General features: G+C 38.3%; 1 protein-coding gene across 2 annotated transcripts in view; it reads right to left on the bottom strand.

Moving 5' to 3' along the window:
* Positions 1 to 2155: 2155 nt before the first annotated feature.
* Positions 2156 to 24904, bottom strand: part of LOC117530927 (transforming growth factor beta-1-induced transcript 1 protein-like) — a 30998-nt gene continuing 8249 nt past the window's right edge. The window contains exons 2-12 of one of the 2 annotated variants that reach the window (XM_034193887.1): positions 20416 to 20466; positions 15585 to 15733; positions 13422 to 13477; positions 12115 to 12251; positions 11875 to 11950; positions 11649 to 11733; positions 9981 to 10163; positions 7123 to 7296; positions 6936 to 7017; positions 3138 to 3286; positions 2156 to 2995 (exon numbers count right to left, since the gene is read on the bottom strand). In XM_034193887.1, the coding sequence (XP_034049778.1) occupies positions 2729 to 2995; positions 3138 to 3286; positions 6936 to 7017; positions 7123 to 7296; positions 9981 to 10163; positions 11649 to 11733; positions 11875 to 11950; positions 12115 to 12251; positions 13422 to 13477; positions 15585 to 15733; positions 20416 to 20466 (1409 nt within the window). In that variant the 3' untranslated portion in view covers positions 2156 to 2728. The remainder of the gene's footprint in view (positions 2996 to 3137; positions 3287 to 6935; positions 7018 to 7122; positions 7297 to 9980; positions 10164 to 11648; positions 11734 to 11874; positions 11951 to 12114; positions 12252 to 13421; positions 13478 to 15584; positions 15734 to 20415; positions 20467 to 24904) is intronic. The other variant, XM_034193888.1, reaches the window with a different exon arrangement.

Raw genomic sequence — 24904 nt, 5'->3', positions numbered from 1 at the left:
TGAACAGTTTTTAATTGTATAACATAGAGAATACTAGTGGTTGTTTCTTTAGTTCTTTCTTTAAACTCCAGAGAATATAAATTTAAATAGTTGCGTTGCTCAAAGTTCAAGAGCGTAGGCAGTAGGTGCTGAGGGGAGGTCTCCCCCCCCTCAAACCCACTAAGATAGTAGTGCTATGGACCAGTTTAATCATGTTAGTATCATGGGATCTGCCCTAGTAGGAAAACCCTTAACAAGTAACTTCTGTCATAACGAATTAACGCATTTCCAGACGTCATCTTCCAAAACAAGGTTGGACAACAGTTTTTATCTGTGATGATGAATCCTGGCAACAGGTCAGATTGAAAGACTTTATTTAAGCCGGCTTCTAATGTTTTAGCTTTTGTTGTTAGCCCCACATCATCTTCTCCATTTTTTGTAGAAGCGTTACTGTGCTACATACAGGCCTGGCATATGTACTACAGCATTTTCACACAGTTTCACTGGATCTGTGAGAACGGAGCTATTTATTGAATAAAAGAGTTTTTGAAAATGACAAAGAAAAAGATCTTATAGCAGAGTTCTGTTTCGGTCTAGACAAGGCCTTAAAAACATGGGATGAAATTAAATAAAATAACAAATGAGGAATTATTTTCTTGGGGGTGCTATGACAAATCCAGGGGGAGCTCCAGCACCTCCTGGCATCGCCCATGCTTGCCTTTCATCCAGTCGGTGTGATACATCTCACAGAACATTTTGATGGTGTCTCCTTCTTGAAGCAACAGCTTCGAGCCGTCCCTAAATGAGCAATCATATGTAGCACGTGTGCATTTTGTACCAAATGTCTGCAGGTTTTTATTCCAGCCAGAAAAATGTGACTCCCACAGTTATGATTAATTTGCACCCTGATATGGTGTAACACTCCTATGGTGTAACACTCCAAACACAGAACACTGAAAAATAAAAACCTTTAGATGATTTAAATAAGTACATTGGCTCCACATGTTCAGAACGTGTCCAAATAAAATAATTTTTTTTATATTTCTAATTCAGGAACACAAAACTCATGTGCAACCAAACGTCATGATGGATATGATGGTGTTTGAGATGCTGGATGTGGCACAAAGACGAGCAGATGTTGAAGATGTCACAAAGCCACAATGTAAAGAACCATTTTAAGGGGAACTCTGGGATTTTATTTATTTTTACAACCTTGGCTCAATTTTTAGATGCAAGTTAGCCATGCAATATTAGATAAGACCCTACAATTTTCATTGTGTAACTCAAACTCCTGTCTGAGGCCTTCTGGAGACGGATGCAAACTCACTTGAATACATTCAGAACAAAAAGTACTTTTAAATACCTGTCAGTCTTTACACAACCATAAAATGTAAAGACAACTCTCCTCATGCGAGTTTAATTAAATACTCAAAAGTAGTACTTAATACACACTGATGTACAGCAATTATGTTCCAAGTACAAAATATTTATCACATTCAACCAGTCGTTAGCTGATGTCAATAAAAAAGGGAACACAAAAGCAGAACAAAGTTGCAGTTAACATCCAGCAAGGTGGGAATATTTGCATCCCCGTTTGAGTGTTCGCAGGATTATGCAAAAAAAATTAGCAGGATGATATTGAAAAGCCTGATTTGGTGTACATTTTGCATTATATCGCCATAAAAAAAATGCATGAATCACTCCCATTTATGACAATGAGGTGCAAACTGGGACTCTCAATGAATAGACTAAGTTTGATCTGCATCTGATCCGTAATGCGGATTTAGCAAATATTTGATTTTAACATTGAAAAGCCCTTTTAATCTATATTTTATATATTTTATCTTATAAAAAAAACACTTCTCACAGGACTTTGACCTTGAAAATGTTATCCTAGGTCAAAATTTGTGAAATCGGAAACTAGCGTTAGCGGAGGTTTGTGCTGTACGGGTGCGGTGCTTTAGCTTGATTTTTTAAATTGGCCTTATTAGCGCAAACATAAACCAAGTCAGATGATCTCAAAATACATTTATTCAGCCTGATTAATCGGCCTACCGCTCAACTTGAGAGAGTATAAAACTAACTGAAGCAACAAAATGATATAAAACATAACTTGTAAACAAATTATTTGGGTTAACGTGTAAACTACTAACATGATTCCACATTCTGTCACCAGTGAACCAACAAGACAAAATGTTTATTTCACTCTTTGGAAATGAATACAACAAATTGCATAGACTAATGGTGGATTAATGCAAAATATCTGACAGTAAAACAACACACATAGCTTAGTTTGCGACACAAACATATGAAATGAATCAGAGTATATGTAGCGATCAGCGTGTATCTGCAGTTCCTGTAATGTTTTCATACTTAATTGCAATATAAAGTAAATATACATATATTAAGTATCAGTCCTTCACTGAAACAATCATTTTGCTTTCAGCATACTGTTTGGTTTCTACCTTTGGCAAAAGAATTCAATTTGAATTAATACAGCATGTAAACAATTTACATACGCGGCAAAACTTTTTTGCAGTTATTTTATTTCCGATGGCAGTTAGACTTCTGAATAACAGTCCACTTTTTCAGCACCATTGTTCTTGTTTGACTCAAATACTCCTAAAACCAAGAAAGCGAGACCAGCTCCACCCTCATTGCCGCTGTAAACGAAACTAACTGAGAGCTTCGGGTCGTACAGCTTCTTAACCCGGTGAACGAGAGGAGACAGCAAAGCGCGGGTTTGACCTCAGCCAAACAGTTTGATGAAGCAGGGGTGGCAGTACGGCTTGTTCTCCTGCTCTTTGAAGCTGCCTTTACTCAGTGGCTTCAGACAGAAATGACACACGAGGTGATGCGGGTGGAATTTGGCGCCCATGGCGGTGATGCAGCGGCCCAGGATGGGCTGCTGGCAGGCCTGACACACGCTGCCGCGGGACTGGTGGTAGTGCGCCTCGCATAGAGGGTTGCCATCATGTTCGAAGAAGCTGCCGTTGACAAAGGGGCTGTAGCACTCCTGGAGACAAGCAGAAACAGACATGGAGTGAAAACTGACAAGAGCTGCACATTTTAAACAAAACGTTAAACATGCTAAATATAAGAAGCAAATAGTTGCATGAGGGTAAATTATGGCGGAGACGCCGCAGAGAGGCACTCACCCTGCATACAAAGCACTGCGGGTGCCACAGAGTGCTGAGAGCTGAGATGTAGTTTTCCAAAATGGGCTGACTGCAGCCTTGACAGCGGGAAGCAAACAGAGTCAAAAAGCACTGCTGACAGTACTGCTGGCCCTCACGGTCGTGAAAACCTACAACACACAGTTTTACACATTTCCTGAGAATATCAAATGGATGTTAATATGACCAGTGGTGGGCACAGATAACCAAAAAATTAACTTTGATAACAGATAACTGAAAAGTTATCTTTGATAAAGATAAACCACCCAAAAATGTATCGGACGTTACAGATAACCGATAAATTCCAGTATTGTCTCTGGTACATTTGCAATAATGCAGTAATTCTGAGGTTTTGTAACAAACACAGACAGATCGCAAAGGATTCCGGGTAAAAGTGCCTCTGCTAAACACTGGTTGGTTCAGTCATTCATTATGTAAACCAACACAATGTGACGTGTGTCGTGTGTTGGTGTTTACAGATAAATGTGCTTTTGTAAAATATTCCATTTTTTATTTGTTAAAACAGGCATTTTTATGGAGCCCTGGAAGTGTCATTGCAAAATGTTTTGCATGTGGAGAGAATGTGTGCTCATTTTATTAGTTTTATTATTTTTATTATTAGTTTTATGATGTGCACACATTTTATGATGTTGTAAAACGTGCACTCAATATTGTCTTGACACATAAATGTTGGCTTTACACTGTACGAGTTTTGGTCCTTTTTCAGATGATTTTTCATTCGTACGAGAATTTTTTGGACTGAGTTTCAGGTTAATCTCGCGTCCTGCATCGTGTAGTGTACATGGTGTAACAAGCTGGGTTTAACATCTCACGACCACCTCCTGATAGTCGATCGTATGGTCGAATGAAAATCAAGCCTGTTTGATATTATTCTGGTCGGCCGTCGTGAGGGTATCCTGCTGCTGAAGAGCAACAAGCATCCAACCGCTCGCACTGTGCATGTGCAAACACCGCAGAGCTGCTTGTAATGTTTTGTTGTTGTTGTTTTGTTTTAAAACTTAATTTGTAAAAAAAAAAAAAAAAAAGCCATTTGCAAAGCCAAAAAGTTGATTTGACAACCATCTGATATAACTGGGGTCAAAATAAATAGAACACTGCCATCTACTGGAGCCCAGACGCTTAGTACTTAGGGTGAATACTGCCATGAACTGCCATGAACACTACTGGCCAGTAGATGGCAGTAGAGGCCTTGAAGACTTGCCAAAACAAAATTCCATGTCTGCTACATTTAAGATGCGTGGAATTTAACAAACGCAAATACAATAACGTCTATAAACCCAGAGAATATATTCACGAGAGTTTTAGGCACTAGAGTTTAATGCTGTTGTCTGTGGAGCCTGAACAGAGTGTCTGAAATGCATTTGTCCTGTCGTGAACATACTGAGATTACCCTATCCTACCCATAATGCACTGCTGGGCACAGCATATATCCACACTAAAACCTTAAAAATTAGCGCATTACTTTAAAAGTAAAACATATATCTGATATTTTCACTTTATAAAACTTCAGACATGACAGTAATTTTAAATAACTTGTCCAAAATTAGTTTGGTTAAAATTTGAACCACAAGTTAAAAATGTATGCCTCTGGATGACTTGGGTGATATTGCCCTCGTGTTAGTATGGGGTTAAAGAAAATGATTTGTTTTGTTTTTTTTTGTGACCAGTTCTCCTTTGCCTGTAGAGGATAGAGTGGTTTCTCCTGAAAGCAGCTCTCTTCTGTTTGCAGAGGGTAGAACTATACATCTGTTAGGAAACTTTTAACAGGTAAGTGCTCAACTGATTTTAAATTTTAAAAATATTTGCTGCTGTTCAGCTTTGTTTACTATGTTATCGGTCTAAAAGTTATTGGACTCTGAAGATAATTAGTCCGATAATGGTTTTTAAAGTCATCTAAAAAGATAATCTGATAATGAAAACATTATCGGAACTGTGCCCACCACTGAATATGAATTAGACACTCACCGGCCACTTTATTAGGTACACCTGTTAACAAAAATAGCTCAGTCAGTCAGTCAGTCACATGGCAGCAACTCAATGCATTTAGGCATCTAGACGTGGTGAAGACCACTTGCTGAAGTTCAAACTGAGCATCAGAATGGGGAAGAAATGGGATTTAAGTGACTTTGAACATGGTGTGGTTGTTGGTGCCAGACAGGCTATTCTGAGTATTTCACAAACTGCTGATCTAGTGGGATTTTCATGCACAACCATCTCTAGGGTTTACAGAGAATGGTCCAAAAAATAGAATATAGCCAGTGAGTGGCAACTGTGTGGAAAAAAAAAATGCCTTAATGTCAAAGGTCAGAGGAGAATGGGCAGACTGGTTGAATGTACGACTGCATGATGCTATCGCGTCAGTATGGACCAACATCTCCGGGGAATGTTTCCAACACCTTGTTGAATCTATGCCATGAATAATTAAGGCCCACAGGAGCATTCCTGTGGGCTGCACTTTTCGTGACTGCTTTGGTGATTGCAGCCAAAAACAAAATAGTAAACCATTTTCCCATGTGAAGTTATGCTGTGTATATTGTGCAACAGGAGCAGCTGTCCCCATAAGTGGTCAAATCCTATGATATCATGCAGGGTTCAAACGAGACTGTGCTGCCCTAATGTAAATACATCAACGGTTAAAGGTCAAGGTGAAAACCTAAAGAAAAACTTGACTGTGCGCACAGCAACCCTAAAAGTTAGCTTGATAACTGCTAATCCGCTAACCGAAAAGTTAACTGTAATAATGCTAAACCTTTAAAACCCTACAATATTTAGCTAAACCTAGCTGAGAACTGCTAACCATCAACTATTATTACATGAATTTAGCTTTGGCTTGTTTTATTTTTTGGCTCTAAAAACGCAGAAAAACAGACCCAAAAAGCTGAAATTTTAATATGTTTAAGCGAAAAATGGAGGTTCTGTGACCGGAGGACCCTTGTGGCTGGGACAGCGGTGGGATCAAACCCCGGTTGCTCGCACTAAAGACCATTCCTCTGCCAGGTCAGCCAAAGGCGAATTCCCCGTTAGCCAAGCTAGCGGGAATGTCTTTTCAATCTGGACTTCATCTTGCTACAGTTCTCAAAAAGATTTAGCATGCCAAGATCAGATGATGATTAAGATGTACATAAATAATTAAATAAATTAATTTAAACAGTAGGTTCCATTCAACATACGAGTTATTGACAGTACAGAAAGCATTAAGCGATTAATAAGAAATGTTAAGAAACAAAAATACATGATACGTGACGCTTGCTGCCTTCGAGCGATAGGTTGATTTCGCTTATTGAATTAGCGTACAAAATCCAACAGGAACAAGAAAGATAGGTTTTATAAACTTTTTTGATAAACTTTATTATCAAAAAATGTTAGATGATTTACTAATGGTTTAGCTAATTGGCTAACATTTAGCTTTGCTTATTAGCTGTTGGTTGATTCGATGAACTGTACCCACCCACTGGTTACTTCATATTTTTGTGTTGGAAAACTGCACGTTTATGAATATAATATGTTATAAATGTAAAAACTACAGTGAAATTACCGTTTAAATTAAACATTTACATCAACAACCCAAAATATGCAGCTCCCAATTCTCAACAACATCAAAAGTTCATTACAAACAAACTATAAATACTTTAACAATGTTCCTGATTACTCATCCCTCCTTATACTATAAACTTTGTTTGATGGGAATGTGCAGTGATTTTTCAGGGTGGTATTCAAGTGTTGTGTGTTGGACTAGACAGGATACGTGGCGCCTCATACCTTCCTCTCCAAACGTTCGGCTGCACTTCACACAGCAGAAACACTCTGGGTGCCAATTCTTGTCCAAAGCAGTGACCATTTTCTAAATAAGAAGAAAACATAGAAAACTTTCAAGTGTGTACTGAGACAGTGAATTACTGTTCATGTGAAAACAGACGATGGGTACACATTTGTCAAAGTGCCTCACATTAAGAATGGGTTTGTTGCACTGTGCACAATGGGGAGAAAACAGAGTGAAGTAGTCCGACTCGCAGTACGGCCTCCCATCCTTCTCGAAGAAGTTGCGACTTCCTAGCTCTGTCTCGCACTCTGTGCACACGAAATGCTCGGGATGCCACACCTTCCCCAGAGCCGTCACAACCTGGATAACAATAAGTCGGTTAACGCACAGCGATACCTGTCAAGATGTACATCATTTGTGACAAATATTTCACAATTCCATATGAAACTCAGTGGCTGTGCATTCAGTACTAAATAGGCCTCACTCCCCCCAACAGCCACTCAGGCCAGAGCCCGGGTTTCAGCCGACTGGTCAGAGCATCCAACTCCCACGCCGGAGATCGTGAGTTTACAGAACACAGAGCGAATAATAGCCGCTACATTAATATTAAACTTGTCATATCTGCAAATGAATGTTTGCATGTTAAAAGTTACTAACTTTAGCTTTTTTTTCTCTTTTTAAATAAATACAGTACCAAGAAAGATGGGATGCAACACCAAAAGGATGAGACATTTAAGCAACAGTTCAAACTCTTGGTTTGTGTTTCTCAATTTGTCTATTTTGTGTGCAGAGAATATTTACTGCTCCAGAACACTCGTATGTAATATAGCCAAAATGTGTAATTATGGTGCAAATAATAAGTGACTAAACATTCTACTGGGTTTCAAAAACAGCAGCTTAGATTTTTTTTAACTATGAAATTATATATATATATATATATATATATATATATATATATATGCAACCCCTGGCAAAAATTATGGAATCACCGGCCTCGGAGGATGTTCATTCAGTTGTTTAATTTTGTAGAAAAAAAGCAGATCACAGACATGACACAAAACTAAAGTAATTTCGAATGGCAACTTTCTGGCTTTAAGAAACACTATAAGAAATCAAGAAAAAAGATTGTGGCAGTCAGTAATGGTTACTTTTTTAGACCAAGCAGAGGAAAAAAATATGGAATCACTCAATTCTGAGGAAAAAATTATGGAATCACCCTGTAAATTTTCATCCCCAAAACTAACACCTGCATCATATCAGATCTGCTCGTTAGTCTGCATCTAAAAAGGAGTGATCACACCTTGGAGAGCTGTTGCACCAAGTGGACTGACATGAATCATGGCTCCAACACGAGATATGTCAATTGAAACAAAGGAGAGGATTATCAAACTCTTAAAAGAGAGTAAATCATCACGCAATGCTGCAAAAGATGTTGGTTGTTCACAGTCAGCTGTGTCTAAACTCTGGACCAAATACAAACATGAGAAGGTTGTTAAAGGCAAACATACTGGTAGACCAAGGAAGACATCAAAGCGTCAAGACAGAAAACTTAAAGCAATATGTCTCAAAAATCGAAAAATGCACAACAAAACAAATGAGGAACGAATGGGAGGAAACTGGAGTCAACGTCTGACCGAACTGTAAGAAACCGCCTAATGGAAATGGGATTTACATACAGAAAAGCTAAACGAAAGCCATCATTAACACCTAAACAGAAAAAAAACAAGGTCACAATGGGCTAAGGAAAAGCAATCGTGGACTGTGGATGACTGGATGAAAGTCATATTCAGTGATGAATCTCGAATCTGCATTGGGCAAGGTGATGATGCTGGAACTTTTGTTTGGTGCCGTTCCAATGAGATTTATAAAGATGACTGCCTGAAGAGAACATGTAAATTTCCACAGTCATTGATGATATGGGGCTGCATGTCAGGTAAAGGCACTGGGGAGATGGCTGTCATTACATCATCAATAAATGCACAAGTTTACGTTGATATTTTGGACAATTGAAAGGATGTTTGGGGATGATGAAATCATTTTTCAAGATGATAATGCATCTTGCCATAGAGCAAAAACTGCGAAAACATTCCTTGCAAGAAGACACGTAGGGTCAATGTCATGGCACAGGGTCAATGTCAACGAGCAGATCTGATTTGATGCAGGTGTTAGTTTTGAGGATGAAAATTTACAGGGTGATTCCATAATTTTTTCCTCAGAATTGAGTGATTCCATATTTTTTTCCTCTGCTTGGTCTAAAAAAGTAACCGTTACTGACTGCCATAATATTTTTTTCTTGATTTCTTATAGTGTTTCTTAAAGCCAGAAAGTTGCCATTTGAAATGACTTTAGTTTTGTGTCATGTCTGTGATCTGCTTTTTTTTCTACAAAATTAAACAACTGAATGAACATCCTCTGAGGCCGGTGATTCCATAATTTTTGCCAGGGGAGGTGTGTGTGTATATATATATATATATATATATATATATATATATATATATATATATATATATATATATATATATATATATATATATATATATATATATATATATATATATATATATATATTCAACAAAAATCAAACCATAAATTTTGACATACAGTATATGGCAAATTACTGCAAAATTTAGGGATGCCCCAATCAAGTTTTTAATTGCTTTTTTCCGATCCCAATCTAAGTAATTAATTATTGAATATCTGCAGATGCTGAGTCCCGATGTAGTTGTTGTATTACACATGCAGAGAACACACTGCAAGAACGTTAAAGTCAATCCAGTGTATTTTCTTGATAATTGAATAGCTCTACACTGCATTATATAAAAAAGCTTTAATCCAAGCTACTCCTTAATGACTTTCTTTAACACAACCAGTTTGCTCTGTATAGATCCAATCCTGTCTGATCTCAGAAGCGAAATAAGTGTAGCAGTGTAGGTCCTGATTAGTACTTGTTTTTTTTTTATATAAATATAATATTAAACATTTTGTATTTAGAAATGTGAAGCTAAGAAAACCTTTTTAGGAAAAAAGTCAACTTTCCAACTCACTTGTCCTACTACTGGCTTCTGACAGGCTGAACAGTTTCCCTTCGAGGACGTCTGAACGCCTTGCCTGCTCAGATCCGATTGGAGGAGCCCCAACATGCTGTCCAGTGATCCACCGGATGAGGGTTGCTGGGGTGCGGCAGGCTGCGGCGATGGCGCCACCACTGGATTGATGGGCACAGCTGGCTAGGAGAAGTGACAAACAAGATAAAAGGCTATCTGCTGTTTGCTGGTGTACTTTCAATGAACCTTGCAGGCAGAAAAGACAGCAAAGATTCACTTTTAATGAAAATTTTGTAAGACAACACTCAACAGCTTGAATAGTAACTGGAGTACCGCTTGTAGAGCGCAAACCTCTGCCAACACTAATTTTCAATTCCACAAATTTTTACCTTGGAAAACATTTTCAAGGTCAAAGTCCTGTTAGAAGTGGCTTTTCATAATATAATACAAAATATAGATCAAAAGGGCTTTTCAATGTTAAAATAAAATATCCACTAAATCCGCAACACAGATGAGATGTGGATCGAACTTAGTATATTTATTGAGAGTGCCAGTTTGCACCTTATTGTCACAAATGAGAGTGACTGAGGCATCTTTGATTGAGATATAATGCAAAAATGTACACCAAATCAGGCGTTTCAATATTAAATCTAAATGTTGACAAAATCCACAATCCAGATTAGATCCGGATCAAACTTGGTTAGGCGATAGCGAGTGCCAGTCTGCACCTCACTTTCAAATATGAGAGTGATTGGGCCATGTTTGATTAAGATATAATGTAAAATATACATTAAATGGGGTTTTCAATGTTAACGTCAAATGTCCACAAAATCCACAATCCTGATCAGATCCAGATCAAACTTTGTCAGGTGATAGTGGGTGCCAGGCTGCACCTCACTTTCAAATATGAGAGTGATTGGGGTACATTTTGTTAAGATATAATGGCAAATATACATTAAATGGAGTTTTCAATGTTAAATTCAAATGTCCACAAAATCCACAATCCGGATCAGATCCAGATCAAACTTTGTCAGGTGATAGTGGGTGCCAGGCTGCACCTCACTTTCAAATATGAATGCAATTGGGCCATGTTTAATTAAGATTTAATGTAAAATATACATTAAAGGGGGTTTTCAATGTTACATTTAAATAACAAAATCTGTAATCTGGATCAGACCCAGCTCAAACTTTGTCAGGTGATAGTGAGTGCCACTCTACACATCTCTTTCAAATATGAGTGCGACTGGGGCATGTTTGATTAAGATTTAATGTAAAATATACATTAAAGGGGTTTTTCAATGTTACATTTAAATGACAACAAAATCTGTAATCTGGATCAGCTCCAGATCAAACTTTGTCAGTCAATAAAGGATACCATCCTACATTTTGACAGCATTCTGCATTTGTGAAAATTCATTCAATGCTAAATATTGGGATTTTTCCAAGATTTTCCATACTTTGCCCTTTGACCTATGACCCAGAAAATGTAATCAGGTCTTGTCTATCAGGCTAATGATATATGAAAAATTGTGTGATCCAGGCTGTTCACAAGCAGACAAACAGACACAGGCAATAACATAACCTCCAACAACTTTGTTGGCTGAGGCAAATATACGGATTGATGTGTCCACAATATGTAAAAATGCAGGACTCAAGTAGGACTCTTACTGTGCTCTGGACTCTGAAGTCAGACAGAGAAGCCATGAGTTTGTCCAGTTCCAGTGTAGCTGATGTTGCTGAAGGCTTCGCAGAGCTAAAACACAGCAGAATACTGTTTAAACATGAAACCGCACAATTTCTCTCCAGGCATCTATGATTGACCAAAGGTCACCTCCTAAATACTCCACAGTGCATAAACAGATCATATTATACGCAGAATTTTCAGACACCGTACCTTGTGGTTGCAGCTTTATCCTTATTCTTGTCTCTTTCATCTTTCTTAGAGGAAGGAAACTGGGCCAGAATCTCATCTGAAGAGGAAAACCGAAAGAAAAAAAAAAAAAAATCAAAAGGTTTTTACACCTGTGTGAGGAGATAAGCTTCAGCCCCTGTGACCCTCAAAAAGATAAGCAGGTATAAATAATACAGACAGATGTTAAGAACAGAACAATGGCACACGTAAAAACACACCGACCTGTGATGTTAAACTGGGTAGCATTCAGCTCCTGCAGCAGATGGTCCAGTTCACTCAGACCTCCTCCCAACAGCGATGAAGAGGAGAAGGCAGGTGGAGGATCTGCTGTTCGAGGAGAGCGTGGCTTACACACTGTACTGTTTAAAAAAAAAAAAAAAAAGATTAAAATAAATAAAAAAACAGGAGGCTCCTTCTCAATTCAAAATGTGGACTTCCATGACACACAGGGGTGGACCATGCAACCTAAAATTAATATCACAGTATTTTTCACTTTCTGGACAAATGGTAAATGGACGCATTTATAATGAACAAAAATTTAAATGCAACACTTTTTTTTGCTCCTGTTTTTCATGAGCTGAACTCAAAGATCTAAAGCATTTTCTATATACAGGAAAGACCTATTTTTGTCAAATATTGTTCACAAATCTGTCTAAATCTGGTTAGTGAGCACATTTCAGAGTGGCCTTTTATTGTGGCCAGCCTAAGGCACATCTGTGCAATAATCATGCTGTCTAATCAGCCACACCTGTGAGGTGAGGTGGACTATCTTGACAAAGGAGAAGTGCTCAAACACAGATTTAGACAGATTTGTGAACAATATTTGACAGAAATAGGTCTTCTGTGTATATAGAAAATGTTTTAGATGTTTGAGTTCAGCTCATGAAAAATGGGAGCAAATACAAAAATGTTGCGTTTATATTTTTTGTTCAGTGTATATAGAGCTTTCATGGTCAAAGCACTTTACACTGATGCCTCACATTCTCTCTCTTCCACACACATATACTAGGGTGTCAGGGTGCTCACTACACACCAACTTGGGGATTAAGGACCTTGCCCAGGTGCCATCATTTTTTCTTTCTGTCTGATGGGGATTTGAACTGAGTCTTCTCTGGTCACAATCCCACTGCTTTAACCACTAATCTGTCACCTGGATGGCAACTATATTAAATCATGGTACTGCTGGTTTTGCACTATATGACCCATTTAATAATTATCATATGTGAGCAAGAGTTTAACCTGTAAATCTGCTCCTTCAAAGTTAAAAATTTCACAAATCTGAGATTGTTATATAATATTTATGGCCTTATGTGGGGTCTCATTGGTTTTACTTCTCACAATAGTGATGGTATTACACAATGCATATCATGCCCCACTATCACCCCAATGATGACTATGACACTGTCATACTGGCCACTCCTAGTGACATATGTCATTTATGCATATGACTACTTCCAGATGAGATGCATTTAAAAAGTGGACTATACCATGTGCTGCAAAATTGTGTTAGAGGTCATGGAGTGAGGTACCTGTATAATTTGTCTGGATTGGAATTCTGGGAGGACTTCATTGCAGCAGAAACAGTCTGAGACACAAAACAAGAAACAGACCATTTGCAAATTAGAAGATGATGATTGAATTTATCACACAGTGGCTCCATGTGGGCAAAAGTCCTGGGTTCTAAGATAATTATTGAAATGTGCACCTAGTACTCACTAGGTACTGTATTATAAGTTGTGTTTTTTTTTTGTTTTTTTTTTTTTTACTAGTTTGGGAGGTTATGCAAATTATATTTCAAAGAAACTCATATATAGGCAGCACGGTGGCTTAGTGCTTAGTAAGAAGGTCATGGGATCGAGTCCCACCTGTGGCTTTTCTGTGTGGAGTTTGCATGTTCTCCCCGTGTTTGCGTGGGTTCTCTCCGGGTGCTCCGACTTCCTCTCACATCCAAAGACATGCAGGTTAGGTGGATTGGAAACTTTAAATTGTCCGTAGGTGTGCGGGCGGGTGCAAATGCCTTTGTGTGTCTATATGTGGCCCTGTGACAGACTGGCGTACTGTCCAGGGTGTACCCCGCCTCCCACCCTATGACTGCTGGGATAGGCTCCAGCCCCTACATGACCCTTAATTGGAGTAAGTAGTTGAAGATGAGTGAGCGAGTGACAAACTCACATATGAAAAAAATACTGCATTGTCATCTACGGCCACAAGATGGCACCATCTACATTAATGACAACCTGCTCCTGTATACTGAATGAAGCATTGTGTTTCACATGGAGCAGAAGGCAGTTGTAAGCTTGATACCAGCTGCCGATAAACAAGAAGGTCTGAATGAGAGAGCTGGTCTCTCTTATGCTGCTTTTCAGTAAAGGTGGGCAGATCGATCCTAATATTGATACCAACGCTGGTATTGATACTGGATCATCCTCATGTAAAAAGATAATACTCAAGCTTTTTTTTCTCTCCCACACACACTGACTGCTGCACACGCAGATTTATCAAAGTCTACTCTCTATCTGTAAGAGCAGCACTGCGCTGTGAAACACAACATGGAGCAGCGCACCCTTGTATTGTGGTTTGTCAGCCCTCTACCTCAGGAGATTTTGTTTTAAGTTGTGTTGAGTGATATTTTTTTAAACAAAAATGTTGATTGTGATAATAAAGTATTTTGTTGTCACGTACAATGTTTGGTGAAATTCTATCCTAGGTCTTTTGGATCCATTGGATCTATGAAGCTTACATGAAAAAGTATCGGTATCGATATCAGCAATACTGGGCCTGTATTTACTTGGTATCGGATCAATACCAAAATTCCCGGTATCGCCCACCTCTACTTTTCAGTGTCCTCAGAACATAGGAAAAAAAAACAAGCTACGACTCGGACAAGTACAATGAACTGCAAGTCAGAATTCCAAGTTGGAAACTCGGGCAGGATTACTGAAGACCAAGGTCGCTGGTGCCACGTCACAGCAATGTGGCAGCACCCCGTGAGCAGTAAACAGAAAAAGACTATGATTTTTACTTGTATGTAATGTTGGCAGGTTTATTCAGTAAACATATGACAGGTCCTGACCTTGGTGTTGCTCTCAATTGCAGTGGGTCGCAAACTTATGACAATCTCCTTCCCAAGACAGAGAACAAAAATATCCCAAGCAGATGCACTGAAATGTATTTAGATGGAAATATCAACTTGGAGTTAACATCCTCAAACGTGCAACTGAATGCAGCATTATAGAAGTAAATTTAAGAACTCTTGCTCTCAATCTGAAAGACCACACTCTGGAATAAAAAACTGGATTATAACTTTCATGCTACTCAGCACAAGACTGTGTGAGACAACAAGAACAGGAATGGCAGGTCAGAAAGCCAAATCTAGGATACATATTTGCAATATAAATAAATAATAATAACCCTAACGCCACATTTTCGCATCACCCAAGATCATTTTGTGCCTCATTAGCTTCTGCTCGCTAACAGTGTGTCTATTATAATAATTTGCCAGTTGAATTCACTTTGCTTCTTGCTGTAACTGTAGCACCACTTTAAAAAAATAACCACAATACATATATTTTTTCCTCTTTTTGACAGGTGCAACCAATACCCTGGTGCAATGGGTAGGACAGAAAATGCGGTAATCACAATCAGCTATTAGCATATGGATACAAATGCATCAGCGGCAGCAGCACGCCTACCTGCTGTGGGGTGTAGGCGGGTGGTGGCGGACGTGCCTGAGCAGGGTCCTGGGCAGGAGGATCAGCGTTTTGTGGAGGGTCAGAGCTGAGGAGGACGGGGCACCGAGCCAGAGGAGAGCTTGTGTTCTCCAAATCAGCAAGGAGGGCGTCTGAAGAAAGGAAAAGTTAGAAAAATCTACAAGAAAAACTAAAAACCTTTGTTTGTGAAGGAAAAAATAAGACTGTATTATGTATAATGAGTGCTCAAAATTCAAGAGACCATATTGGGTTCTACATGAAAGAACAAGCAAATGATCAGTCAAATCAAAATACAAAAGCTCTTTACTGCCTTGATTGATCTTGTCTCTGGAGGGGTTTTCTGTGACTTTTGGAAATAATTATTGTCCTTTCATCTGATCCAGATCCAAACAGTGATCCAGTTAAGGGATTATTGGACTTTGGCAGAGTTTTGCATCCTAACTAGTGCTTGTGGATTCTGAAAAGGTGTTGTTCAATGTTTGATGTAATTTTTTATTCTTTGTTTTTCCATGGTGTGAACACCTCAAAACCAACAATGAATAATAATAATAGTAATAAAAAACCAACATAATCTACGTGATGGGATGAGGAGGAGGAATAAGGAGTATTCTGGGAAATGCAAGGTTCATGTAATTAGGGTGAACTGGATGACGTAGCTGGAGTCTCAAACTGGTGGCCAGGAGCTAAAGGACCATGAGTCAGTAGGTTACAGCCCAACCTGCACCACATAGTAATTGTTTCCACTTTTGGAGTGTGTGTTTCAATTTTATTAAAGCCTTAAACTTTATGACCGGTTTAGTGAGATGTCATTTCCTTATGGGCGCCCGTAGCAACACCCTTTTGTAACTCTAAACATTCATATTAATATGCTCATAAAGGCAACAACTCTGCCTGATTTTATCCCACCATCACAGCGTGGGAGCAATCCAAATAGGTTTTGTCCGTGTGTTTGTGTATTCATGACCTTTGTTGTGTGATTACTTCAACGGTAAATCATCCCAGACCCTACACATTTGGAATATATGTTTATTCCACAACTCTCTCACGAGTTCAGACAGCACCAACTTTGACCTCCTTTTTTCCAGGTCAAATCGGGGTTAATGCTATAAACAGGCTGTCCGGGTACGTAGGCGTCCATGACATTCATCACACGATTGCTCAACCAGCAAATTGTTGTAGACTCAAGATCTTTGTGATATGTGCATTTCTCAAAACCCTCTCAAGCACCAATCTTGATGAAGTTTTTCTGGATCAAATCCAGTTCCGTGCGAAAAAAAAACCTAGACAATCTGCATATGAGTGTTCATGACCATCACACGATTACTCGGCCGCCAAATTGTTGTAGACCCAAGATATTTGGGATGTATGTTCTCACTAGAGCACTGACCTTGAACCCTTTTTCTGCATCAAATCCAGTTCATTGTAGAAAAACATGCTCTATACGTGTGCAGGCACCCGTTTCCTTCGTCTCAAAATTCTTCAACACCAAATCATTGTAGATCCACACAAAAGGTTTTGGATTTTATGTTCTTCCCACAACCCTGTTGTGTGAGGTCAGACAGCACTGAATTTGTCCTACATTATCTGGATCAAATCCAGTTAACTGTATAAAAATATGCTGTCCACCTCTGTGGTCTTCACCATGTGATTGCCCAACACCAAATAGTCGCAGACCCAAGATATTTGGGATAAACTGGAAGTTCATCTTACTCGCATGAGCTCAGTGGGCACCAAACTGGACCTCTACTTTTTCGGTGTCAAATCAAGGATGAAATATATATATATATATATAAATTAAAATATAATAAAATTAAAAAATAAAAATAAAAAACAGTAGCTCGGTTTCCATTACAGATTTTCTTATAAGTAAAGAGATATTTTCAAAATACTGACAAAACACTATCATGAAATGACATTTTGTGATGGGTTTTGACTGCTCAGGTTTGTGCTCTCGTGAAAACTGTAATTCTAACAGTCATGGAAGGCAAGTCTCACTAAATATTGTCATTTTTTTGTTTTTTTTCCAAATACAGTATTGCCATAACATTATCTTTAATAAGGTTTAAACAAGCCCCCTGTCTACACGTACCATGTATCTTAGAATGTCATGTTTCCATTGCAGTTCTACAAAATATGTTTTTTTTTAAATCTCCCAAAAAACCACATCAAGCAAATGTAAAGACTTTTTTTTTCCCAAATACATGTTTCCATTAAACATATTTTCAATTCACTCAATCAAATTGTGCAATTTGGAGGGTAATAGAAACCTGCCTAATGGGTGCCCAAATACCTGTCCTCCTACTCTGAACATTAGAAAACCAATCTACCAGTGATAATGTATCAGTTTATTAAAGCTCATTAGACTAACCGACATAAGTCGGTGCAACACGAGTAATGCTAGACCTGAATTGAACATTGCAGGGTTTAGTGTGTGTTTTATATTGGCTACAACTTTGGTGTTGACTGATCCATCATTGGGTGGGTCTGGAAAAACTACTTTGTGCTCACATTTCAAGGCATTTTCTATTATATGAGTTTCTATTTTCCTGAAAAGTGCTGAGTAATTGCTGCTACACTAATCGCTGTGATGTTGAGTGCTTGTGCGGAACCAAATGTAATGGTTGATAGGGGAGGTCACGTGACACTGACATCATTACTAATCAGATCTGTACATTTCATCATAAAATTCCCAAAACAACCAAAATCCTAACACCACAAAATTTGGGAACTTCCCACTAGTTCTAGGGTCCACTACCCCTAGTCCCAGTATTAAGGAGAGCATGCTGAAGTTGTTTTTACATTTTTGGTGTTGCACTAAAGTAGATTAAGTAATGTTACAAAAAAAATTATGGCGAACTGACATTGTTTTTTAGATTTATAGACAACAGTACAACTAAAGGTGATTCATGGTGTACAGTGGTGTTCAGAATAATAGTAGTGCTATGTGACTAAAAAGATTAATCCAGGTTTTGAGTATATTTCTTATAGTTACATGGGAAACAAGGTACCAGTAGACTCAGTAGATTCTCACAAATCCAACAAGACCAAGCATTCACGATATGCACACTCTTAAGGCTATGAAATTGGGCTATTAGTAAAAAAAAAAGTAGAAAAGGGGGTGTTCACAATAATAGTGTGGCATTCAGTCAGTGAGTTTGTCAATTTTGTGGAACAAACAGGTGTGAATCAGGTGTCCCCTATTTAAGGATGAAGCCAGCATCTGTTGAACATGCTTTTCTCTTTGAAAGCCTGAGGGAAAATGGGACGTTCAAGACACTGTTCAGAAGAACAGCGTAGTTTGATTAAAAAGTTGATTGGAGAGGGGAAAACTTATACGCACGTGCAAAAAATTATAGGCTGTTCATCTACAATGATCTCCAATGCTTTAAAATGGACAAAAAAAAAAAACAGATGCGTGGAAGAAAACGGAAAACAACCATCAAAATGGATAGAAGAATAACCAGAATAGCAAAGGCTCACCCACTGATCAGCTCCAGGATGATCAAAGACAGTCTGGAGTTACCTGTAAGTGCTGTGACAGTTAGAAGACTCCTGTGTGAAGTTAATTTATTTGCAAGAATCCCCCGCAAAGTCCCTCTGTTAAATAAAAGACGTGCAGAAGAGGTTACAATTTGCCAAAGAACACATCAACTGGCCTAAAGAGAAATGGAGGAATATTTTGTGGACTCTGATGAGAGTAAAATTGTTCTTTTTGGGTCCAAGGGCCACAGACAGTTTGTGAGATGACCCCCAAACTTTAAATTCAAGCCACAGTTCACAGTGAAGACAGTGAAGCATGGTGGTGCAAGCATCATGATATGGGCATGTTTCTCCTACTATGGTGTTGGGCCTATATATATTGCATACCAGGTATCATGGATCAGTTTGGATATGTCAAAATACTTGAAGAGGTCATGTTGCCTTATGCTGAAGAGGACATGCCCTTGAAATGGGTGTTTCAACAAGACAATGATCCCAAGCATACTAGTAACCGAGCAAAATCTTGGTTCCAAACCAACAAAATTAATGCCTCGCAGATGTGAAGAAATCATGAAAAACTGTGGTTATACAACTAAATACTAGTTTAGTGATTCACAGGATTGCTAAAAAAGCAGTTTGAACATAATAGTTCTGAGTTTGTAGCGTCAACAGCAGATGCTACTATTATTGTGAACACCCCCTTTTCTACTTTTTTTTTAATACTAATAGCCCAATTTCATAGCCTTAGGAGTGTGCATATCATGAATGCTTGGTCTAGTTGGATTTGTGAGAATCTACTGGTACCTTGTTTCCCATGTAACAATAAGAAATATACTCAAAACCTGGATTAATCTTTTTAGTCACATAGCACTACTATTATTCTGAACACTACTGTATGTCAACAGAATCATACACTTTATTTTTGTAAACTGAACAAAACTGGATCTGGTTTTTAGCTATTTGAAAGTATTACATTTATTTGTGAAGTTTAAAATTAGTTTGGTGTTGTAAAATACACCCTCAAATAATATAAAGAGGTTATGGACCCTAGGATGAGTGGACCCTCCGCATAAAAATCAGCCAGGGGCATCCGGTTATCTTATTCTTTCATTTTACAAGTGGCCCCTTTGGGACAACAGAACTTGGCCATTGGCTCTTGAAATATTCAAGTTTGAGACCATAGCTTTAAGGAATGGATTTAAACATTTTGCAGTGCAGATAGTGAAGGAAAACATGCCAGATTACAGAACATATGACATTAAGAACAGACAAGTAAATAAGATCCTGTCAGATAAAATGAAAGACGGAGACACATGCAGAGATAATTACGTACCAAACACAACAATACGAGGACTGAGAGGGTAGTGAGGTGGGTCAGACACTCCTACGGAAAAAGAGACAGCCTGTGTGACCAATACAGCAAATCAGCCAGCATGTCATAAACAACGAGGACACGTCGGGTCCTCAGGCAGAAATCAGTCACAAGGCAGGACAGTCATAAGTGGCAGAGACAATCCAACAACAGCGCACATAGTAGTTCTGCATTCATATCAAAACATGCCAGTGTGGAAAGGAAAGACAGGAAAAGTGTTTGGAATGTGATATCTACACCCTCGCCTGCATGCTTAAAGGGAAACTGTCCAGAAAATGAATGTATTAAGCATGGACAAGACCGTCATCATGTCACTTACATTCAAAGACAGACTATATGGAAAAAAAAATACAGTAGAATATAAATGACTGCAGACAGAGGCTGCAACCAAGGATCACTTTCACTAATCTGACAATTTTATGATTAGTCGTTCAGTCGGTGACAGAATGTATTAACACACAATGTTCGATCTGGTTTCCCAGAGCCCACAGTGACATCTTTATCTGGCTTTGACGAAGCAAGAGTCTGAAAGTTATTTAAATTTCAGAAAAATATAAAAAAAAAGGGAGCAAAATATCAGATTTGACAAGCTGAGTCAAAGTTTTATATCCCCCCACTGAAAATAATTAGTTTAATTATACGGCTGTGTTGCTATGCATGCTCTGATTGGCTGATTACGGGTCTGATATGGGACGATATCAGACCGGTTACCATGACAGTCCGGAACACGTATCACTTTTGTTACAAACCAGAAAGCTAAAACCACGATTAGGAAAACCAAGTCGGACATGAACGTACTCCATAAATATTTAAATAGCATCAGAAAAAAGCACACAGATTGAAAGTTTACCAGCTAATGAACGGACCATCTGCTAACAAGTTATATAGTAGCCATATAATAAACAGATAATTAACTGAACGCGAGGTCTGTACGGGAAAATATCAGACCAAGGTGTAAGTACAGACTGAGCGCTCGGCCCGTACTTACAACTCAGTCTGATGTTTTCCCGTGCAGACCTTGCACTCAGTTAATAATCCTTTAATATTAGCAAGCTAGCAAATGCAACAAAACAAACACACACAAAAACCCATTGCATTTTTAAATTTATGTGATTCAGGTATGTTACATGTTAGATTATCAAGGGAGGTCTCACAGAAAAGACTTGGGAACCACAATCGTATCTGATTAAACAACTAATTGTTTCCTTCCTACCACACCGTCAAAGCTTCAGTTTTGCTTTAATATCACAGAAATTTTGTCTCCACATCTATATTAGGAACACTTCAATAAGTACATTAACTGTCATAAGTTACAGCAGTAAACGTTAACAAATGTATTTAGTAATCATTTATTAATGTTTAGCTAATGCAGTAATAAGCATTAACTAACAGTGAATTAGAGCTATTTGGTTTAGTAATAATTTATTAATGTATCCAATATCTTTATAAATTATTAAATAATGTATAATTTAATACCTTATTTAACATAAACACCCTTAATAAATGATTGCCAAACAAACAAACATTAATTAAAGTGCAACCTTTTATTATTTTTTAGTTTTCTGCATGAAAATGCAACTACACAATGAAGTCTTCTTTTTGTAGATATACATTCTTTAAGGGGCATAATACGCAAATGTTTATTTACTTTTAACAGCTAAACAGCTAAACACAGTTAAAATTTCATATTGCCATATTTTCCAGAGTATAAGTCACTTTTTTTAAACTAATTTGGGAGGTCCTCTGACTTATACGCCGGTGCAACTTAAATAAAGAAAAATCACACATTTGTTGTGAATAATAATTATAATGACTATTTAAATTGGATTTTCCCAGGAATCAAAGAAAAAAGCGAAATAAACCCCAATAATGAAATAATAAAAAGTACACTTCAACAAGGCATATTAAAGAGCTGATAATAGAGAAAAAGGTGCAAATTATACTCCAGTGTGACCTATATATGAGATTCTACTCTTCAAGAAACATTTTTTTTTTTAAACTGGTGCGGCTTACACTCTGCTGCAAATTATACCCCAGAAAATACAGTACACATCCTGTAAATGGCACAATTCTATAAATGAGTGAAGAAAACAAGGCTTTAAACTAGTTTGTGGAATGAAAACAAAAAGCAGAAACTTTTGGTATCTTGCTAGGAATGAAACCGAAACCATAAACTTTATATTTTTTTATGTTCCAGAACAGAATTGTTATTTTAAAATAACGATAACCGGTTAATACAGTTATTTTTTTGTTACTGAAAAGGTTTCCATTTATAACAACCCGGTGAGGTTCACTTCCAGTTATTTTTGTTTTTGCTGGTGGGACAAAGCGCAAGCATCCTGTGTTTCATGCTGAGAATGCACCCAGAGTAGACAAACGTAGAGGGAGTTTTTGTTTTTTTGTCTTAGTGGAATTTATTTTCGAGATGATGGATTGCCTGAACGCTGGCATGAATAAATGAAGCACTGTGGCGAGGGACTTCTTTAAAATTCTGTGTTTTTCAGTAATTGCCATGATAAGGAATTAAAGTATTTCCCAGACGATGTCCTCCAAAACAAGGACGTTGTATCGTCAGGCTGTGATGACGAATCCGACTGAAACAACGTAGCAGGTCAGAATAAGACTTTATATTTACTCAGTGTGTGAATGGTTTTAGGAAGTGGCTATTTCTATGTAGCCATATCAATAACATTCATACGTAGCGCAGCCTTGTTATGGTTAAGGTTAGGGGTTATTGTTATGGTCATGTGAGGACTGTAGCTTTTGCTGTTGAGCCAATCAATGGGCAGTAGCGGGTTTTTGCAGGCTTCTCTGCAACACGAACAGCAATACGGCGCTCACGACTGTATTATTTGTAGTCTTGACTCATTGACAGCATTGTAGATGTCTTTAATGCTGGAAATTAGTCTTAACAGTCATGCCAAATGATGTCATGATTGGGCAGCACAGTGGATTAGTGGTTAGCACTGTTGCCTCACAGCAAAAAGGCCACAGGCTCGATTCCCACCTGTGGCCTTTCTGTGTGGAGTTTGCGTGTTCTCCCTGTGTTTGCGTGGGTTTCCTCTGGGTGCTCCGGTTTCCTCCCCCATTTAAAGACATGCAGGTTAGGTGGACTGGAAACTTTATAATTGTCCAGGTCTTGATCTCAATGGGACTAATCTGGCTAAATAAAAGCAAAAAATTTAAAAAAAATCGCAGTTGTTATGATGTCAAGTTGAAATGCTGAAAAATCCAACTGGACTTTCTGTTTGCATCATTTTGTCCAAGTTGAGGTTTATCTTTAAAACATGCCACAAATGCGCCATATAGGTGAGCCACGGCGCAATGTACCATTAATGAAGTGAGAGGGTTGTGGCAAAGAGCAGCTCCTTTCCATTTAAAGCGACAGGCAAAGGAAAAAAAAAAAAGAAAAAGAAAAGATATTTAGGTTTGGTTTCTAATGTGACATTGTTAATGTAAACTGAATACTAATTTAATTCTGGCAAAGTGCAGTTTAACAGTTTTTAAGCATCTGTAGTGGTCACATTCAGGCCATTGATCGTTAGACATCTGCGCGCAATGGTTAACTGGTTTACACAGCCTCCGTTCGTCCCTGCGGCATTATGGCCCAGGATGATTCACACTTCTGGTATACGACCATGCGGTGAGAATGTTGTGGTTATACTACTTGTTCTCTCTTTCTCTCTCCCCCTGTCGCTTACAGACTCAACTGCTCATATAAGGAGCTGAGCAGCTCTCAGTGGGAACTGTGACCATATTTAGAGCTGCCTGTCGACTTGTTTGACTTGGCCGCAGGCCTCTCTAACAAGTGGTCTGTCTTACAGAAATCTTGGCCAGATCCGATAAATAAACTTACAACAAACATCGTACTGCCATGCGTTCCAAACATGGCCACAGTTTAACTTCAACCCTCAACCGGTCGCCTGGCAACTCAGCCTCACCGTGTGTGCAATCCAATCCAGATGTTCATGGCTACACACGTAACCTTTCTTCACGTTGCTCAAAAAGCTTATGTGAAATGGCCTTCCTTACAAAGAAAATGTTCCCCAAAAGAGCAGGTTTTTTTTTTTTTCTTTTTCGAGGAGTGAGAGAGGCCTTCTATTTTCACTGAACTCTGTGGCTTTTTGAAATAACAGCATGGCCGTGGGCTATTTCTGTTTTTTTTTTTTTTTTTCCAGCAGCACTATTCTCAAACACAAAGAGACATCTTCCCATAAAAGTTTCTTCAAAGCAATTCTTCAAGGAAGACATTAAGCATCTTTACATCCAGCATGTGGCATACTGACACTGTAACTAATAGTATACAAATAATGAATGTTTATAACTGCAGTGGTAAGAAGACCTGCATGAGTTGAAAGATGGAACACACCCTTCAATTTAGATGATGTCTCATTGAATGGTACATCTTTCAGCGAAAAAAAATTTATTCTTTCCATTGCATGGAAAACAT

The sequence above is a fragment of the Thalassophryne amazonica genome, chromosome 18, assembly GCF_902500255.1.
Source record: "Thalassophryne amazonica chromosome 18, fThaAma1.1, whole genome shotgun sequence".
Classification (NCBI taxonomy): domain Eukaryota; kingdom Metazoa; phylum Chordata; class Actinopteri; order Batrachoidiformes; family Batrachoididae; genus Thalassophryne; species Thalassophryne amazonica.
Note: the sequence above shows the minus strand (reverse complement) of the source record. Positions and strands in the feature narration are given on the sequence as shown.